At 35.0% G+C, this 20,896-nt stretch overlaps 1 protein-coding gene and 1 long non-coding RNA gene across 5 annotated transcripts in view; one reads left to right on the forward strand and one right to left on the reverse strand.

Moving 5' to 3' along the window:
• grm1a (glutamate receptor, metabotropic 1a) overlaps window positions 1–18,859 on the reverse strand; it is a 40,927-nt gene extending 22,068 nt beyond the window's left edge. For 2 of the 4 annotated variants that reach the window (XM_051138401.1, XM_051138404.1), the window contains exons 1-3: window positions 18,759–18,859; window positions 15,982–16,835; window positions 8,792–9,041 (exon numbers count right to left, since the gene is read on the reverse strand). In XM_051138401.1, coding sequence (XP_050994358.1) covers window positions 8,792–9,041; window positions 15,982–16,717 — 986 coding nt within the window. In that variant the 5' untranslated portion in view covers window positions 16,718–16,835; window positions 18,759–18,859. Of the gene's footprint in view, window positions 1–8,791; window positions 9,042–15,981; window positions 16,839–18,172; window positions 18,394–18,758 lie in introns of those variants that run through there. The other 2 variants (XM_051138402.1, XM_051138403.1) reach the window with 2 other exon arrangements.
• LOC127182800 (uncharacterized) lies at window positions 1,901–4,558 on the forward strand. Its single transcript, XR_007829957.1, has 3 exons — window positions 1,901–2,016; window positions 2,664–2,760; window positions 4,176–4,558. It is a non-coding gene; the product is annotated as an uncharacterized LOC127182800 (long non-coding RNA).
• Window positions 18,860–20,896: the final 2,037 nt, after the last annotated feature.

Genomic DNA, 20,896 nt, shown 5'->3' on the forward strand with positions numbered 1-20,896 from the left:
TAATAATGCAAAAATGTGTATACTGTATTAATTTAGAGTTGAAGTCAAAAGTTTACATACACCTTGCAGAATCTGCAAAATGTTAATTTTTTTACCAAAATAAGAGGGAAGTTATTTTTTTAGTACTGACCCGAATAAGATATTTCAAATAAAAGCTGTTTACATTTAGTCCACAAGAGAAAATAATAGTTGAATATATAAAAATGACCCTGTTCAAAAGTTTACATACACTTGATTCCTAATACTGTGTTGTTACCTTAATGATCCAAAACTGTGTGTGTGTGTTTTTTTTTGAGTGATAGTTGTTCATGAGTCCCTTGCTTGCCCTGAACAGTTAAACTGTCTGCTGTTCTTCAGAAAAATCCTTCAGGTCCCACAGATTCTTTGTTTTTTTAGCATTTTTGTGTATTTGAACCCTTTCCAACAACAGGGAGTCTTATGCTGCTATTAAAGAAGATTCAAATACTCACTGGAAGGAAGAAAAAAGGAGGAAAAAAGACGCATTAAGAGCCAGGGGTGTAAACTTTTGAACGGAATGAGGATGTGTACATCTTATTTTGCCTAAATATCATATTTTTTATTTAGTACTGCCCTTTAGAAGCTACAGAAGGTATTTACATGTTCCCCAGAAGACAAAATAAGTGAAATTTATCCTGATCCTGAATTCAAAAAGTTTTCACCCCCCGACTCTTAATGCATCATTTTTCCTTCTGAAGCATCAGTGACCGTTTAAACCTTTTGTAATAGTTGCATATGAGTCCTTCAGTTGTCCTCAGTGTAAAAAGATGGATTTTAAAATCATACAGCCATTGCTGGAAAGCCTTCAAATACACAAAAATGCTTTTTTTAATAAATTCAACTATTATTTTCTATTGTGGACTAAATGTAAACATTTTTTTATGTGAAATATCTTATTCAGGTCAGTACTAAATAAAAATGAAATGCATTTTTTATGATCCCTCTTTTTTGGTAATTAAAGGGGTCATCGTATGCCCATTTTCCACAAGTTGATATGATTCTTTAGGGTCTTAATGAAAAGTCGATAATATACTTTGGTTAAAAATTCTCAATGGTAGTGTAAAACAACACCCTTTTTACCTTGCCAAAATCACCCATACGGAAATGTAATATATGACATATATGTACCTATATCAGAAGTGCTACTCTCATATATGTTAAATATAGGGCAATATATTATTATCACATATATCCATTTTCTGGATATATGTAGATATATGTTTATAACATATATGAATTTCCCATAGTACAATTTGTATATAAACATATATTGAAAGTATATATATGTTTAACTTTTATATGGTATTGTATGTTATGACCATATATGTTTACAATATATATCAAAATTATATATTGTATTGTATGTTATGACCATATATGTTTACAATATATATCAAAATTATATATTGTATTATATGATATGACCATATATGTTAACAAATATATCAAAATTATATATGGTACTCTATGTTTTGACCATTTGTTACCAATGTATATACTGAATTTATACAAGTTTATTAACCATATATGCCTAAAAGATACTGCTTATTGTAAATCATATAACACAATTCATTGCTTAACTTTATTAATTGTTTCAATTTAGTTTTCTGGGGGAAAAAGTAGAGATGAATATATAACCTGTTCAAAAATGCCAATGTACTAAAAGTTACTTGTAGGAATGTATTATAGAGTTATTGAGGGGGGGAAACACTTTATGTAACTGTTTGTCCATATGTGCTCTCATCATCAATGAACTAAAATGCATTTTATTAAAATACATGAGCGATTGTATGTGAACGTCACAATAGCGCTTTTGCGCATGCGCCAAAATTCAAACACGCCCGCGCTAACGGCAGAGTCTGAGTCTTAGTGGAAGGATAACAAATGTGCCAGTACCTTCACATAATAAACGACAATGATTTTATAGACGGGCACGAAGACAGATCAACATCACTGAGTGGAGCGGATGAAACGCCCTTGAATGTGGCAGCGGTGCAGGTAATTTACGCTAATTTACTCAACGCTTTATTCCTACACTAATATTACATAGAAACTAAGTGTTATATGATTGTTTTGGTCTGCAAGAGCCTCTGTCTCTATATAGATCAGCTAATGTTTTAAATATTCCCTGTCATTGTTGTATATATGATGTTATGATTACAGCTGCATTGATGTGTTTTGCAATTTGCTCGCGTTAAAGTTAATTTTAGCTTTTGGGTAACAGGTTAATCTGTATGGAGATACTGTGAGCTCATTGTTTTCACTGGATAAACAATGCCACGTTTGGAAATTATTTAAAGCTGTCTGACAAAAATAATGGATGAAAATTATAATGTTTATCTCTGAGATGTAGTCTAGACTAGAACTATAAAACTGCACGAAATTGAATTATTTAAATACAAGCACCTTGAATTCATATAGTAAATGACAGTACTTGGTTATATTGCACCAAGTGCATTGACATGTCAGTGACATGCCTAGAGTGGGTGCATAAGCACATGCATGTGCATATTGCATAAAGGTACAGTAAGTTACACTAAAGGATGTGATTGTGGGGTTTTAAACATATGGTTAATTTATCGTAGTAAATTTTGTTCATATCGTTGCTGATAATTGTGCTATTCTTGTTTGTGTCCCATGAAAAGGTAATGAGTCCCGAAATTCTCAGAAAATAGAAATGGAGGCCGAACCTGCAGATGTGGATGGCAGTGATGTGAATGATGGAGCATCTACACAGAAAAGGTTAAATATTTTATTGAAACCAAAACTAGCATCTGCAATATACATGTAAACAAATCAAATCAACAAAATATTTTAGTTAAAAATGTGTCTCCATGTACTATTTAATACAATTCTAGTGCATTTAATCTATTAAATAACAGTAGAGTGAGTGAGTTTTGGGATATGGTTAGATTTAACTTATTTTAGTGAATGAAGTACCACATTTCAGCTCTCATTTTGTTAGGGTGGGTACACAAAATATGATTTTATCCTTGCTTATAGAAAATCCTCAATCTATCTGCTTTCTAACAGCTTCATGTGGCCGTAAACATTTATTTTTAACGTGGCTTTAAGCACTATAGATTATTAAAGTTTCACTTTGACTGTGACAAAGGCAGTAAATGTGGTGTTTATATGGAATAATTGTAATATTTATGGTACAAATACAGAGAGAGTCCCCATATCAGTAGGAAAGCGATCAAATGAGCATCTTCCATCCGAAGACTTGTGTTGCATACAGTATTTGTGTTAAATACTGTAAATTGATAAACTGTTCAGCGTGATGACATTTAATGCCTCAGACAGGGCCTGTAGTCCCATTTAGCAGCATGTTAGCAACCACCTTTTTTAAGAAACATAACAGTTTAAAAATAAATAAATAAATAAAAATCAAGAGTGGGGTTTAACTGGTGTGTTTTATGTCATAGAATAAAACGTGAAAATATTATGAGTTTGTGTAAACTGCAGACCTTATTTTAGGGGATTTAATCAAAATTGTCATTCAAAAACCCATGTCATAGTTCCACCCCTCTATTTCTTTTCTCCAGGCCACATTCTCGATGCACATATTAGGTATTATGAATGTAAACACTTTATTTCATTGATGCTAAATAGCAAATTAAATTGTAACCTTAGCTGTGAACTCTGTCATTGAGCATTTGGGTTACTATAGTTTAGTTCTTCATGTATATAGAGACATATTATTTGAATGGGCATGCACGCTGTGCTCTGTCGTTGTTCTGCCATGTCCTTGTGGTATCTGGGAATATTTTACAACTACAATTTATAATTATTACATAAATAATGAGTATTCTGCAGTTTTAAAATAATCTTTAACTTTACCAACCATGTTTAATACTCAGTATATTTGTCATCTTATAGTAGTTAATCACTTTAAGATACAGGCACAGTTCTAACTAAAAACCTAAATTAAACTTTGGTACAATGTTGGATTGCAAGATTTAAGCAGGTTTTATATTTTAATATCATGTTGACTAAAATCAAGTTTAGTTTACTGTACCACCCAACACTACCAAAGCTAAAAAGTTGCTTTTGAATGTGGTGCATTTCCTGAAATCATATATGGTTCAGAAAATGTATTGTAATTATCTTATAAAAACCTAACTTTTACTTTTTTTTTTTTTTTTTTTTTACAGATGCTGGAATCCAGAAATTTCTTCACCTGGGGCCTACTGGGGATGGCAATAAACAAAAACTAACCAAGCTGTGGGAATACAAACCTGTAGACCTTTAGCTGAACCACTATAATTGATGTTCTGTTTCTTATGCCTGTTCAGTGTTTTGATCAGTTATATATGTAATTGTTTCTTTTTTGTCCTGTTTGATTGTGCAGGTCAGTAACTTTTTTTTTCTATTTAAATAAATTCTGTTTAAATAAAGATGCTTCTTTGTGTAGCTTTCTGTACCATTTAACATTTAAGGCTAAAGGTGTGAAATGTGCAATGCACTGCAACTTTGTAGAGTGTCTTACATGTGTCTACAACCTCTATTTAAAGATCAAAGATCACATATTAAAATATTAAATATATGAAACCGTATATTTCATGCATATATGTCTAATTTGTATACAACATAATAAAAACATACATATATCTCACATATATTAATAATTATATACATTTCATATATGGCAATACATGTATTATACATACATAAACATATATTTTTGTATGGGGTAGACTTATATGTCAATATATGAAATTGTTCCATTTTCTAATAGGAATCATATATGGATATGGCATATATAAACATGTATTCAATATATGGGTATTTCATATAAGCACATATATTACATTTCCGTATGGGCAGCTCTGCAAAAATCATCCCATTCTGGTCGAGGCTGCTTTAAATGCAACTTAGCTCTGCTCGCCCTGCCCCTCTCTTCTCTCTGTGGGGTGACGAGCCTGTTTACCTTAGCCACATTTAGCCGCATGTAGCCGCTAAACTTGCTAACTAGCACATTATTAGGAAAGGCGATCACAAAGATTCATAAAAAAAACCTCACTTCTGCTGTAAGCGAAGCTGGATCACGAATGATTTGCACGAACATAGATGGATGTATGCAGATCGGGAGCCGCATTCCCTTCACAAACAAATGTAATCTACTGCATCTTCAGCAGCTTAGATGTCGTGAGTAAATGACGACCACTACGTTCATTGTTACATCCAACAACACAACACCTCAATCGCTCAATTCTTGTCTAACTTACATCCCTGCTCCGGCATCAAAACATGGAGGTTGGACTGTTACAACTGATCTGACGCTCATGTCAATCAACTATCATGGGAGCGGCCTCTGTGGGTGTGACGCCACAACGACAGGGATCTGAGAATGGCTCGATTTGAAAAAGGGAATATTATTTTTACAGATGAATTAAAAACCACTGCATGGATTTTTATCATTATAGGCTAGATTTGTACATACACTGCCAGCACACATTAATGTTCAATGTAAAAGTGAACTTAGCATCCGATGACCCCTTTAACATTTTGCAGATTCTGCAAGGTGTATGTAAACTTTTGACTTCAACTGTATATATCGCCTATATAATTGTAACCATCTAGCCACCACTCAGAAAATACCCACATTAGTCTATCACCATAGCGTTGAGTCTTGCAGATGAAGAAACACTCAAATTCTCTTTTCTGAAAAATGTTTTTTCACTTCTTCTAAATGAATGTGTAATGAGAGGCGCGAAGGAGTTTTTGGAGGAAAGCGCAAAAGGATTATTGGGACTGGGAACACAGAAGGCACTAAGGGAGGAGAGTGCTGCCGTTTAAACATTTAATTTGGATTCCTGTCAGTGCTTGAGACACAGCTGAAATACTGAGGAGCTGAAGTTGTTTTTCTGTCCTGAGAGCAATAATATGAGCCTATGAAAATATCTCCGGGGCACATGCTGTATGGGACTCTAAATAAGGAGTAAATATAGTGGGAATGAACCATGATCATTAAGAGGCAGAGGCAAACACAGTGCCCAGTGTAGCCTGACAACTTCTGGGGAATCCAATGCAATAAGCGTTCAAGAGAAGCTGCCCCTGAGACTGAGGATGTTGATTAGAAATTAAAAAGCCAATGTTTTTTCTGCTGCTGTGGAAAATTACGTAGCCTGATTTTGGGCTGGCTATGAAGAAACAAAGCAGAGGAAAACAACACCTGGACCTCATCCTCTTTTTTCACTGAAGAGCTCTCCAAACATACTCTCTATCTCTTTTTTTCTTAATCACTCTCTCTTTCTCTCTCTATCTCAGATACACATCATCAGCTGTCTTGGCTTGAAGGCTTGGACTCAGATTATCATGACAATGCAAGATGTGTTTTAATGAATAAATCTCCATTAGTTCCCAAAAGCGGTTTTGCTGTCCGCCTCTCCTACTTTCTCCTTTCCTCTCAAACATGTACTGAGAAAAACACACATGTTCGATTCTATTACCCAGCTGAAAACTAAATGAGACAGGTCATGCAAATACTAAAAAAGATGAAAATCCAGACTCCAGACACAATGTTTTGACCTAGAAAGTCTGTTAGCTGGATATGATGGCCTGCCTGTGATCGTACGTGGGTGGGCTATAGATGCTGCCTTGATATAGATTAAACAAGATAGCTGCTACAATTCATTTCCAGATCTTCAAATCTGCAAGGATTCCGTCCGAGAACATTATCCAGTGTTGCTCTGATTTCGCTATCAGACAGTTTGACTGATCGGAGAATAGCTTTTGTAAACCAAACCCAGAACTGGGCAGAAAGTGCATGTTTGATTATATGATGATATCTTAAAACACTGGTTAAAATCCACTTAGATATATCTGGGGGTCTTGTATCATCATGAAGGGGTTTCTTTTGTGATAATGATTAGTTGACTAAACATTAGTCACCTTAATTATTCATCAAATTTGGTGAATAGTAGGAAACATCACACTGCTTCACCAATTTACCAAATTGATCAAATGCCTCTACTGACTAACTAGAATAGAGTATTCTCGAGAGACTTGCAAGTATCAAAGAAACAACAAAATATTTCATGGGTGTATGGCTAATGGACCAGTGTCTTTTTAGTATTTTATTATAGTATTTATTAATTTTTTTAATTAGCTTTTATGTTTAGATTTTAAGTTTTATTTTACATTTTTTGTAATTTGTGCTTTAAAAATTTTATACCAAGCCTTAATATATTTGATATAAAATACAGCAAAAGCAGTAATATTGTGAAATATTTTACTATCTAAAATAACTGTTTTCTATTTGAATATATTTGAAAATGTAATTAATTTCTGTGATCAAAGACAAATTTTCAGCATCATTACTCCAGTCTTCCATGTCACATGATTCTTCAGAAATCATTCTAATATGTTGATTTGCTGTTCAAGAAACATTTATTAGTAGTAGTAGTAGTGTCAATATTTAAAACATTTAAGGGGGAGGGGGTCTAGAAATTAATACTTTTATTTACCAAGGATGCTTTAAATTGATAAAAAGTGATGATAAAGACATTTATAACATTACAAAAGATTTCTAATAAATGTTGTTCTTTTGAGCTTTCTATTCATCAAAGAAACCTGAAAAAAATGTACTGTTTTCAACACAATAATATTTATTCATTATTTATAGCAAATCAGAATATTATAATGATTTCTGAGGGATTGTGTGACTGGAGTAATGATACCAAAAATTCAGCTTTGAGATCACAGGAAAAAATACATTTTAAAATATATTCAAATAGAAAACAGTTATTTTAAATAGTAAAAATATTTCAAACTTTTACTGTTTTTGCTGTTGTTTGGATCAAACAAAATGCAGGCTTGGTGAGCAGAAGAGACTTCTTTAAGAAACATTAACAATCTTACTGTTCAAAAACGTTTGACTGGTAGTGTAAACTTATAAAATAAATGTATTTATTTATTTATTAGTTTTAGTTAACAATAACAATATTGAAAAGGTCCCATGTTTGGTTCTGCTCCTCCTCTGTCTACTCTATATTATCCTGATAAAAAAAAAAAAAAAAACACTCAAATAACATATGGCACATTCTTAATTTCCAAGTCACAAGTGATTGCATGATGCATTCACTGTTGGGGGACCAAGGATCATCTTTTGCTTGCCTACTGGTTATTTGGCATCAGAAACATTTCCTGAGAGGCTGTGAGATTGAATATTTAATACCCAGCCCACAGCATTTTTCCATCCCTATCTAAAAAGAAGTGACCACCCTCTCTGGCACATGCACCCAAACATAAAATCAAACACTCACACCACATAAGACAAAGGCAGGAGGCTGTTTCCAGGGATTTGTGAGCCAGCTACTGAATCACAAATTATTCATTAGTGGTGAAAAGTGTGAAAAGCGCCTCTGTTCACAATGTCCATATTTAATCTCATCTGGTTTCCCTGGAAACTTGTGTATTTGGTAGCAACACTTATTTCTAAGCATTCCGATGTCTCTTAGTCTTTCGCCATAATATGAAAAACAAGGCTGTTGAAGCAACACATAAAAATGTACTAATAATTATTCACAGTATTAGAAGCATATTTGCTTATTTTGCACACAATATGCAAAAGCATTAAAGATGATTCAGTTGTGATATAACCATGAGCAAGACAATGTGGGTGTTGTTTTGACTTTTTTGCCCTCTGTGTGTCTTCCAAAGCTTGCGATGTATTCCTCTGACATGATCGAACATGATCAAATTATAGCTAAGCATCATGAGTGAAGCAGTTTCTCCAGCCCTGAAACTGAATGGTTTTCAGCCTTACCTTCCAATTAGCTGGAACTCTCCAGAAACCCCACGGCGCCGCATGGCCATCAGCAAGCTACGGACAGTCATTCCTTCACAGAAGCAGACGACCACGCGGGCTTTGGGCAGACGCTCCCGCAGTTTCTTAAGCAGACGGTCAAAGTGCTTTTCGCCAGCATTACTGTATATCTTATCAGAGTGGGCGATACATAGACCCTCCTCTGCGGCCAACTCCTTAAAGGCCTCCATGCCACTCTCTCCATAGTTACCTGTGTTCAGACACAAAATTAGGATGGTTAATAAAGGATAAACTAAAACCGCATTAGAAACTAGTGCAGCTGTAATCATAGACACAGAATGGAGGGTGGATTACCGCCACTGATCCAACACCTGTCAGACCAGTCAGAGCCCAGGATAAGAAATGGATGACAGTTGAGTATGTAGGACACAAAATGACAGGCAGACAGGCAACTGAAAAACATGAAATGGAGAAATGGTCACCACCATTTTGGTTACAAATGGCGTCATACAATAAGAATGAGAAACACAAAATAAAATAAGAAAACAGATATAAAAATCTTTTTGGAATACATGATTCAGACTGGTTAATCACAACATTCTGTAATCAAACATTTTCATACAATAATCGATAAACTGCAAAATATTTCTACATAGCTAAGGAATAGCTCACCCAAAAATGAAAATCCTGTCATCATTTATTCGCCATCACCTTAATGATTTCAGGACACAACAGAGTGTTTTCATGACGCGTCATCAATCGGCCTTTTGGCGGCACTGAATGTAAACAATGTATCTCAACTGAACAAAACTCACATATTTTGCTGATTATTGTTGCTGAAAATGGTCAATTATTGTCAACCATCTTTACCACCTATTAACTTTAGTTTGTCAAAATATTGCACCCTTTCCTGCTTACCAGGTCCCTCTCTATATGATTTAACAGCCTCCACACATTTTTTTCGTGCTTTAGACAGCATGCATTATCAGAACAACATATTCAGTACATTAACCATGCAATCCATGCTCTTGTTTACATCCGAGTATCACCGATATGACCGCGCATCCGGGTAACTGACCAAAATTGTGATGTAACCCTCTATCCACCTTTTTCAGTAACCGATGAGCGGTGCCATGAACTACCGTTTGGTTGCTTTCGTGCTCTGTTCTCCATAGATATGTTAAAACGGTGTGTGAAAGGCTGACTGAATTGAAACTTTTTCAATATAATACATATAAACACGTGCGCAGGTTTAACGTTATATTATCAGTTAAAAAGCTAGACTAGAAACACCAGAGACCGGAAATGCAAAGCACCGCTCCAGTCCAGTGAGACTTCTGCATTCAGAAAAAAGTGGATAGAAGAAAAAAACATCTCAGTGCTCTCATCTTAAGGCTGTTTTAGACCTTATTGACTTTCCCTGCATAGACAAAAACACTTTCTTCAAAAACATTCTTCAAAAATATCAACGGCCACGTTCACACAACAGCAGAATACGGTTTTCAGTCCTGTATTTGAGTCCTAAATACGGTTACGTTCACACACAGTACGATTAAGGCCCCTTCACACGGGACGTGGCAGTCGCGAGTGTCTGGTTAATTTTAAATGGGAGACATGTGGAAAGCGGCAAACCGCGGGCGTGAGCTGTGTGTCATCTTAAAGTTTTAGATCCAGTCAGCTTCTCCACAGCATCCGCCCCCGTCAGATTTGTGTTCTGCTCTCCATCCAAATATAAAATCTGCTGTCGGTTAATGAAGATTTGATGAATCGCGTCTCGATTGGACACTTGTCGATTTTGGTCACTTTCGCTATGATTACTAGTAAGGAATATGGGCTTGACTCCGGTTGCACATTCATACAGACAGTTTTCGAGAAGCAACTGTAAGTTGCTGTGTGAACAGGACACTTCAAGGCCTGTAAGTAGCCTAAAAGCTGTTAACAGTCCCAAAAACTGACAGTGTGAACGTAGCCAACATGAGGGTGACAGAATTTTCATTTTTGCATGAACTATCCTTTTTAGTAACTCATATTCCTTTTCCTCTCATATTTCACAACCATTTGTTTATTTATTATGTAACTAGCCAAAGCAATAAATGCCTTCAGAGTGATTCAAGACTTGATCACCCCGTCTGGGTTTATTTTGCGTTAAGGACCGGCTGACTGAACATTATCCTTTAATTATATTCCACGGGCATTGTACTGTAACTAGACAAGTAGGACACCAATAATATTTTGTGGGGCTCTTGAGAATTACTGCAAATTACCATAATAGGTCACTTGAACACACTGTGTCCTTTTCAAAATATTGTATGAATCAGAAACAGGTCCGTACAAAAGCTGCAGGCTCACAACGGTACACTTAAAACATCTTCCGTTCCATCCTACGTCTGGGCTGCCAGGCGAAATTTACATCTTATTGTGCAGGCAGCAGAGGTCACTGCTGTTGACTGTGCTCAGGAGAAGAACAGTGCTACTGTCTAATCATAAAGATGAGTGGTGTGTGGTCACTGATGACTGTCTGGAGGTCAGTCTCTGTAGTGTGGGTGTGCGGGTAACAATTTGAGCAAGTTCACAGTTCTCTGGCTCTCTAACAATTCCTTTTTTTACCTGGTTTCGTTCTTTTAGGTTGTTTGGAACAACTGTATTTGCAGGTTTAGGTACCTCTTTTTGTAGCTTCCTTTTTCTCTTTCTCTCCATAAGCTTGATAGAAAAAAGACCTATTTTTTCTAAACCATGTAGTCATATTTGTGACCATGGACCACAAAACCAGTCATAAGTAGCAATAGCCAACAATAATATTAAAAGTCAAAATGATCAATTTTATTTTTATGCCAAAAATCATTAGGATATTAATTAAAGATCATATTCCATGGAGTTATTTAGTCAATTTTCTACCATAAATATATCAAAACTTAATTTTTGATTAGTAGCATGCATTGCTAAGAACTTTGACAACTTTATAGGTGATTTTCTCAATATTTTGATCTTTTGCACTCTTAGATTCCAGATTTTCATATAGTTGTATCTCAGACAAATATTGTCCTATCCTAACAAACCATGCGTCGATGGATTATTATTTATTCAGTTTTCAGGTTACGTATAAATCTCAATTTCAAAAATTAACCCTTATGACTGGTTTTGTGGTCCAGGGTCACATTTGATATAGAAGGACACATTGTACCAGTGCTGTATTTGTTAACTAACTAAACTGAATCTAAAACTATTAAAAAATGTTTTTTGTTCATTAAAATAAAGCTGAAATAAAATACTATTTAAATATTTAAAATTATGAAAACCTTAGATGTAAAAAATTTAAACTAAAGTAAAAAAAAAAGCCTTGGGAACTAACTGAAACTTTAAGTTGAAATAAAGTTAAATAAAAATATTAAAATAAAAAAGCATAAAATATCACATAAAACATAATAAATGTAAACTAAATGAGACAATATTTTCTAGTGAAAAATACAACGTCTTTAATCTTGTTTTTATCTTTTTTCAGGGGATTTTTAAAGCTGTCTCATTTGAGCTTTTCTGCTTGCAATCATAAAATTCTGTGGAGAAAAAACTAATAAAACAAAACAAATAAAAACAGAACAGACTTGTGAGTCAACATACTGAACTCAGATGAACTTAACATAGTGATCAAAATATTATACCAAACATTCAGTCTTTTCATTCATTTAATGTCTTTGTATGTGAATCTGCTTTAAAACAAATACTTCATATGAAAAATTAAGCTAGTCTAATGTTAGTGATGTCCTCCTGCTGCTTTAAATATATAATTAAATATATGAATGTCCTAAAAAGATAGGTACCACAAGCAGAGTGTTAAATAAACCATTTAATTCTAATACTCAGAGTTCACTGCTCTGTTGTTTTGGTGATACCTAATTAATGTACCGGCTTGGCCGGTTTTAGAGGGATTTTTGGCACTTTTCAGCTGCTGGCACTGGGAGATCAGCCAAACCAGCTGAAGACAAGGCTGGATGACCAGCTTAAACCAGTTAAAACCAGCAAGCAGGCTTTAGTTTTAGACTTTTCAGCAGGATTTACATCAATTGAACTCTATATATTTTTTAAGATTACCATGCAAGCTTGTTTGAAACTGGTGCCTGCTTAAATATGGCCATTAAAATGTCTCTGAACCAGACAGATGAATTTATATTTGGCTGGTTAATTAATGTAATCAAAGATCTCTGCTGTTACTATGAGCAACTGGCAACGAAGTCCGAGACAGTTGCTGATGTTGTGTTTGTGAGTCTACAGTTCATGCTTGATAAACCATTACAGAGAGGAAAAAGTCATCTTATATATAAGGTATATATACACCTAATTGACCTTATTTACTTTCTAATGGAACAGAATTAAAACACTATCAGCAAAGAAAAAAAAAAAGGCCTATGAGGACATTAATCATCTCAATGTGTGGTTTAACAGACAAGCTTTCCACCTGTGGACATTTTATAAACAAATCACCAACTGAATTGAAAGTGATACACACAACAATGCTGGAGGGAGCAACAAAAAAAAAATGTGTGTGTGTTGTGGGCGAGAAGGGGAGAATACATTATTACCCTCATTGTGTGTGGAGAAACTGACTGAGTCATTAGAGCGTGCTTCCATATGCAAATAATAAAAGGTCCTTGGTCCACTTGCACTACAACTCTAATGGGACTGAATTACCATTTAGGTCCATTTAAAGAGTGCTGCACTCATTACCTTCAAATACAATTTTTCCTATTGTTTTCACTTAATTAAAAACGTTAACGCTTAAATCCTGTCTGTTATATGGTCACGCTGTTATATTCAAAGTCAGACTTACACAACCTAATCTAATTCTGTCAATCTATAGTCAAAGTATAGTGTATAACATGGCGTCTGATCAATCAGAAAAGAGCTACAATGGTAAAATCACTATTTTACCAGCACCCTAAAGCGACAGCGGTTGTTGTAAGAATCTGTGTAAAAAATAAATCAAATTTCATGGTTGGCTTATAGTTTGATTTGTGATCATGTTAAGGGATGTTAAATGACAGAACAATTTGGTATGTAACATCCACACAGTCTGTATGTTTAAAAAACTGGAAATCTGGTCACAGCTGACTAGACAGGGAGGTGTTATGGATGTTTTGGATGGACCCACAAATATTGCACATAACGGTACACTGTATGGGCTTTATATTTGCATAACGCCCACACTGACTGTCATGTTTTTACCCTGTGCATTTTCTTTATTTGCTACCAGTTTATTTTGCTGTTTAGAATTAAAAATTGGAGGTGGAATTTTAAAGTGATTTGAAGTAAATTTGAAGTATTTTAAAGTAAATTTTAATAAACAAAAAATTAAAAGGATAGTCTACCTAAAAAAATCTGTCATCATTTATTCACCCTATTACAAACTCTTATAACTTTATTTTGCGTAACACAAAAGAAGATATTTTGGAAAAATGTTGGCAAAAAAATGACTTTCACTGACTTTCAGTGTATTTTTTATCAATACAACAGAAAGTCAATGGGAACCAAAACTGTTTGGTTACTAACATTCAAAAAAAAAAAAACAAACATGAGGGGGATTAAATGACAGATTTTTTTATTTTTTGGTGGACTATCACTTTTAGGCACTAAATTTACAATACCTGTTTATTCAACATCTACATAACCATGTATACAACAAATTAAAGGGATAGTCCGCCTAAAAAAATCTGTCATCATTTACTCACCCTCATGTTGTTACAAACTTTTATAACTTTCTTCTGCGGAGCACAAAAGAAGATATTTTGGAAAATGTTGGCAAGAAAATTACTTCCACTAACTTCCATTTTGTCAATGGGAACCAAAACTATTTGGTTACTAATATTCTTCAACATAAAAAAAGAATAAAAAAAAAAACAAAAAAAAACTGGACTATCACTTTAATGCATGAAATTTAAAATACCCATGTTGTAAGGACTGTACAGAACGTTTGCACTCTTTGTACTTGCCATTACTTTTGGAATAATATTTCTAAGTTTTTTTTTTTAAGTGTTACAATGAACACAAAAGTGTTAAAACACTCCCCTGCCTCCCTTCTTAAGACACCTGTTCGCATTAATTCGTTATTTACACATTTTAGAGATCATTTCTAAATTATACAACCATTTTGAACAAAGAAATGTTATATAATTATTATATAGATATAATATAAATATTATATAGATGTTTGAGTCAATGAGCAAAAAAACAAAAAACAATGAATCAAACAAAATATGTTACAATACTGTGTAAAACACACATAGGCTACTTGTATTCACATGACAGACATTTACACTCCTGGTCAAAAGTTTGGGATCAGTAAGATTTTTGATGTTCTTTAAAGAAGTCTCTTCTGCTCTTCAAGGCTGCATTTATTTAATCAAAAATACAGAAAAAAAATGTAATATTGTGAAATATTATTAGAATTTAAAACAACAGTTCTCTGTTTTAATATACTTTAAAATATAATTTATTTCTGTGATGTAAAGCTGTATTTTCATCATCCATTACTCCAATGTTACATGTTCCTTCAGAGATCATTCTCATTTATTATGAGATATGCCGATTTATTATAAATGTGGGAAACAGTTGTGCTGCTTAATATGTTTTGAAACCTATGATACTTTAGCATTTATTCAAAATAAAAATAGTTTTTGGCAATATAAGTCTTTACTATCACTTTTTACCCATTTAACACATGGATAAAAATTAAAAAATAAAAATGTACTGATCCAAACTTTTGAATAGTAGTGGATATTGTTACAAAATAATTTCATTTTATAATAAATATTTTTTTCTTTCTTTTTATTCATGAAACAATCCTGAAAAAAAGTATCACAGCTTCAAACTAAATATTAAGCAGCATAATTGTTTCCAACACTGATAATAGATAATAACATATTAGAATGATTTCTGAAGGATCATGTGACAATGAAGACAGGCCTAATGATGCTGTAAATTCAGCTTTGCATCACAGGAATACATTTTTAAGTATACCAAAAAAAAAAAAGAATAAAAAACATTACTTTAAATTATAATAATATTTCACAATATTATATTTTTTCCTGTATTTTTGATCAAATACGTTCAGTCTTGATGAACATAAGAGACATTTGAACGTCAGTGTACGTTGTTTAGTAAAGTTGTTTAAAGATCTCATACTTCTAACAGTGACTTACCCTCTGTGTGAACCGCAGAAACGTAAGTCCAGTTATAGTGTTTGACGATGTCGAGCATGGCCCGCGCCTGCAGCGTGTCAGAGGGCACGACACGGAGGAAGTATTTGAAGAGAGTTTTGTCGCTCAGATCTATACTGGTGGCCGAATAAGCGATCTGGGGGATGTTAAACAGCTGGAGCAGATTCTGCACCTGGATGGCCACCGAGCTGGAGCCCGGACCTATGACTCCAGCGATGGGCTTCTTGGAAGGAGGAGGCTGGTTGGAAGGGGTCCCGTCGATGCACCACTTAGATCCGTCTTTGTCGTCCCGAATAGAGATAAGGGAGTCTCGGATGAACTCGATGCTTTGTTCTAAAGCCACAGAAGAGTGCCAGCACGAGTCCCGGATCTCGCAGCCCAGGGTGATGTTGGGCAGCAGGTTCTGGTCGGAGTTAATACGGTCCAGCGTAAAAAACATCGCCTCCACTCGCTGGATGCCGTACTGCTCACGCACGTCTCCGCATTTTCTTTCAGCCACACGCTCGGCGGACGGCTGGTGGTGCACGGAGAACAGCGCACCGATGATCACGTCGCCATCCATGCGGGCGACAGACCGGGCCGCCGCGCGCTGGACCGCCGAGCGCTTGTATATGTTCCCAAACGCGTGAGATGAGAGTGTCGGCAGAAACAGACACAGGAAAACTGGAAGGTGTCCGCACGACACACAGGGCATCTTCAAGCGTGCCATGTTCCACATTGTGTGACGGGCATAGCGTGCGAGCTGCTCGTGCCAGCGGTGCTCGTTTCTCTGCAGTCCCAGATTCAATTAAGGGGCCATGATGCGCACGTGAGACAACATGAATGCGCCCTGACACCTGCTGAGAAAACATAACACAGAGTTAGTTAGAGAAGGCAAGTGCGTCTATTACAAAAAGCATGCTTGCATTAAAGGTCAGTGCAACCTATGGAGAAACAGCGTAGACTCTTAAAAATAAAGGTTCCCACAGAATAGCCAAAGAACCTTTCAATGAACAGTTCCTAAAAGAACCATTTTGAAGGGCATTTTAAAAATCTAAAGAACCTTTTTCGACTCTAAAGAATCTTTTCTGCATTTGAAAGGTTCAATGGATGTTCAAGGTTCTTCATAGAACCACTGATGCCATTAAAGAAACTTTATTTTTCAGAATGAACACAGATGAAAGAGAGTGCTGTAATACAGTTTAACCAATTAAAAATGAGCTACATGGCTGAAATCTCTATTACCACCAGCATAAATGCTGAGATGACAGTTATAAGAATAAGCATAAAATCCAAAAGATTTATAGGACAACTCAAGTAAGTTATCCTTGGTTTAGAATTCAGTGTGATTGATTACAGAAGTGGTATATCAGCAGTTTTCGTTCAATCCGATACATAAAACCCACACTCGGTCTAAAATTAGAAATACTATGTCTGTGGGTTTCCAAAACTTCCTGTATATTTCTCCCCACAAAATGAGACAGTGTATAGGCCACAAAGTTCTGTGTCTGTTATGCTTTAAGCAATTTTTATGTATTTTACATTTCTTATCATTTTAAAACATTTAAGTTATAGGTCTACTATAGTAGACTACAGTATACTGGGGTGGCTTAACAATTATTTAAACAAGTACATTTGATCAACACAACCTGCACTAAATTAAAAATGTTTTCAGCTGTTGTTAGAGCTCACCTAGTGGGGTAGTTTGTAACAACAACACCCTTTGTAACCCAGCTGACATTCATTTACATATTTTAAGAATAAGCTGTAGATTTACAAACTAATTTTAGCAGCAGACAAATGTAGGAATATTAGGAAACACTTTATTTTAAGGTGTTCTTGTAACACGTTACATGTACTTACTATTATAATAACAATTAATTATGGATAATTACATGCAAGTAACCCTGAACCAAACCCTAATTCCTAACCATATAGGAAGTTCATGTGGTTAATTACTATTACCCAGTACTTAAATGTGTAATTACACTGTAACAAGGACACCTTAAAATAAAGTATAACCGAATATTATCTGTTTGCGTTTTAGATGCATAGCGTAAACAGCGTTACAGCCAAAAATCTAAATATGCGCCGGTCTTTGTTAGGTGGCACTTTAGAAGCTTTCTGTAAACTATGAAGACCAACTTACGTCATTATTCAGTCTAGCTAGATAACTGGCGAACGAAAGACTCACTGGTGGAAGAAACGTATAATGTCAGAATGAGCATCCCAAGTTTTGCTGGCGAGGTCGTCCTTTTCACGTCCTTGTAGAGGCGATTTCAGCACCGCGGACAGCGAGGACATCCGTTTGACGGACAGTGAAACTATAAGACGCGCCTTTGTAGTCAAAGCACAACTAGATGTATGCAGTGTGTTTGCACAAACCCAGAGACACTGTGTGTCGCCTTAAAACTCAATGCGACTTGTTTTCAGACAGAAATAAATTGCGCTCACCTCTCAGAAATCTAAGTCTAAATTCAAGGAAAGATCAAGGAAAGAGAGCAAACAGATGCCTAAAAACAACTATTGTGCCACATGATGCATAATAGCAAAGACAAATGTCTTATGTCGTATTCAGAATCGCTTATACGCTTGTTCTATCGTTTCCATTCAACATTTATAAGCATCAATGCCTTAATCGATTGCACTCAGTGACAAATGAGCCATAATTACGATGCAATGCCTCCTGTACTCTCATTGACTGACATTGCCGCACATCTGTCTGTACCAGGAAATACAAACAACGGAAACATCTGCACAGGAATTCGATCGTTACGCACCTGAGTCAATGAGACATCGCTTTACCTCCTTCTGAGACAGCTGCTGCACTGATGATATACTTCTGTTATCAGAGTGCAGCCCAGCCAGAGGATCTCTCTCTCTCTCCCTCTCTCTCTCTCTCTCTCACACACACACACACACACACACACATTTTGATATGTTAGTGGGCGGGATCCACCAGACTTGGTGGTTGACTTGTCAGTACAAGTTGTCAAATAAGTAATGATGTGCTGAATGTAAATATCAAATGCCACATACGATGAGGATTGATTGACAGCTAACTATCATGACAACGAAACGTCAACTATTTTTAAACAAAGCACTGTTACTTGTTATATGTATCTAGACATTTTCAAAGAGTTTTAAAAAGTAATAAATAATGACAGTAATTATGTTTTGTCGCTGTGAAACCTATACCGATCTGAACGGAAAACGCTTAAGCAGGATTCTGTTGCTATGGTTACCTTAGTCGAACGCAAATTTTGCTGGTTAGAGTCGGTAGGTGAAATTAAAAGCTTGGATTAATTTGCAATTAATTTTTTTCGTCACTTAATACTTGTGAACTCTGTTAAAACATAAACATATTAATGAACAGATATAATCATGTAAAATTAATGTGTACTTTTAAGACTACTTAGCCAGGCTGGCAGGCCAGATAGAAGAGCTAAAACAAACTTGGTCAGGCTAGAAGACCATCTTAAACCAGTAAACCATTTTAGACTGGTTTAAGCAGGTTTTTAGCTAGGTAGTTCAAAATTACTAATGAGAATTTTGGAATAGCAGAAAAGGGCTGTGGAAGATTCAAAATTAGTTTTTTGAGTGGGTTGAAATTTGTATTTCTTCTTTTATTGACAAATATGTAACAAAATTAAAGATTGAAAAGAATGAAGAGCTTGGTCCTATGACAAAGGCTTGGTGCAGCCTTTCTGTGAAAATACTTTATGACAGACATGAAAGATGCATATGGGTATTACCACACAAACAAACAAATGCTTGACATTTAACATATTCAATACTAGAAATACATATTTTGATAAAAATTTCACGTGAAGCTACATGACCGAATGGATATTTTCTATACTCTCTATACATTGGCAGAGCAGCACTCTATTAAGAAAGATTGGACTAGTAATTGCAGTATGACAGTGGACTGCATGTGAAAGTATACAGCGCCATCTGCTGACAAAACGACACTTCTAGTGTCCCTAGACTTGACCATGTCTAATTGCTGGTGATAGGTAACATGCAAAGGTTGTAGACTGTGCCAGTGCTATCTAATGGCAACACTTTTCAGACCTAAAAATACTAATTCTGATTTCCAGGCAGTTGAGCAATTGTAAAGGAAAAGAACGTGATGACACAATTGGATTGTACTACAGATTATAGGCCTGTGAAACAAAAATGTTGTTCAATATTTATTACAATGCTGCTCTCTGGTGATTCAACGTTGATATTACAATACAATATAATAAGGTTGTGTGAATTAAAGGTAGATCTTTTCCACCAATCACATATTGTTAAATGCTATTTTCAGTGTATTCTTAATTTATCTTAATCCAAGATGATAATAATTTCAAGATAAACATTAGATTTATTTTTCGTTTTTTATTATTCTTTTTGGGTTTAGTCATGCTCTTTTGTTACTTTATTCACTTTTTCTTTCTTGCTCTTTTGTTATTTTATCCACGGTTTCACGTGATAAGAATTGGCAGGTCAGAGTTCACAAAGTTTTAACTGTGCAATAGGCCTATTTCACGGATGGAAAAAAGGAATATGGGCGATATCACATTTGATGGATGATTATGGTCATTTTTTATGTTATAATGATTTGTGTGATAAATGTAATCTTCATTGCTCAATTAGAGAATACAACAAAGTAATGAAGGCCATCCCAGTATCCCTACAAACAATGATTCAACCATTTGCATTGTACTCTAATACTATACCAGAAATGAGATCACTTTGTATTGAAGGCATAAATTTAAAGAGCAAACAATTTACAAACAAGTTTATCAGAAAGCTATTAATTAAACAATACTTCCCCAGCCAACTGAAAATAAAATATGTTCTTCAAGAATTTAGTGAAGAAGAGGCAAAGAAAATAAGGAAGAGGTATTTAGTATATCCGATTATGCCT

The sequence above is a fragment of the Labeo rohita genome, chromosome 20 (genome assembly GCF_022985175.1).
Source record: "Labeo rohita strain BAU-BD-2019 chromosome 20, IGBB_LRoh.1.0, whole genome shotgun sequence".
In the NCBI taxonomy this organism is placed as follows: Eukaryota; Metazoa; Chordata; class Actinopteri; order Cypriniformes; family Cyprinidae; genus Labeo; species Labeo rohita.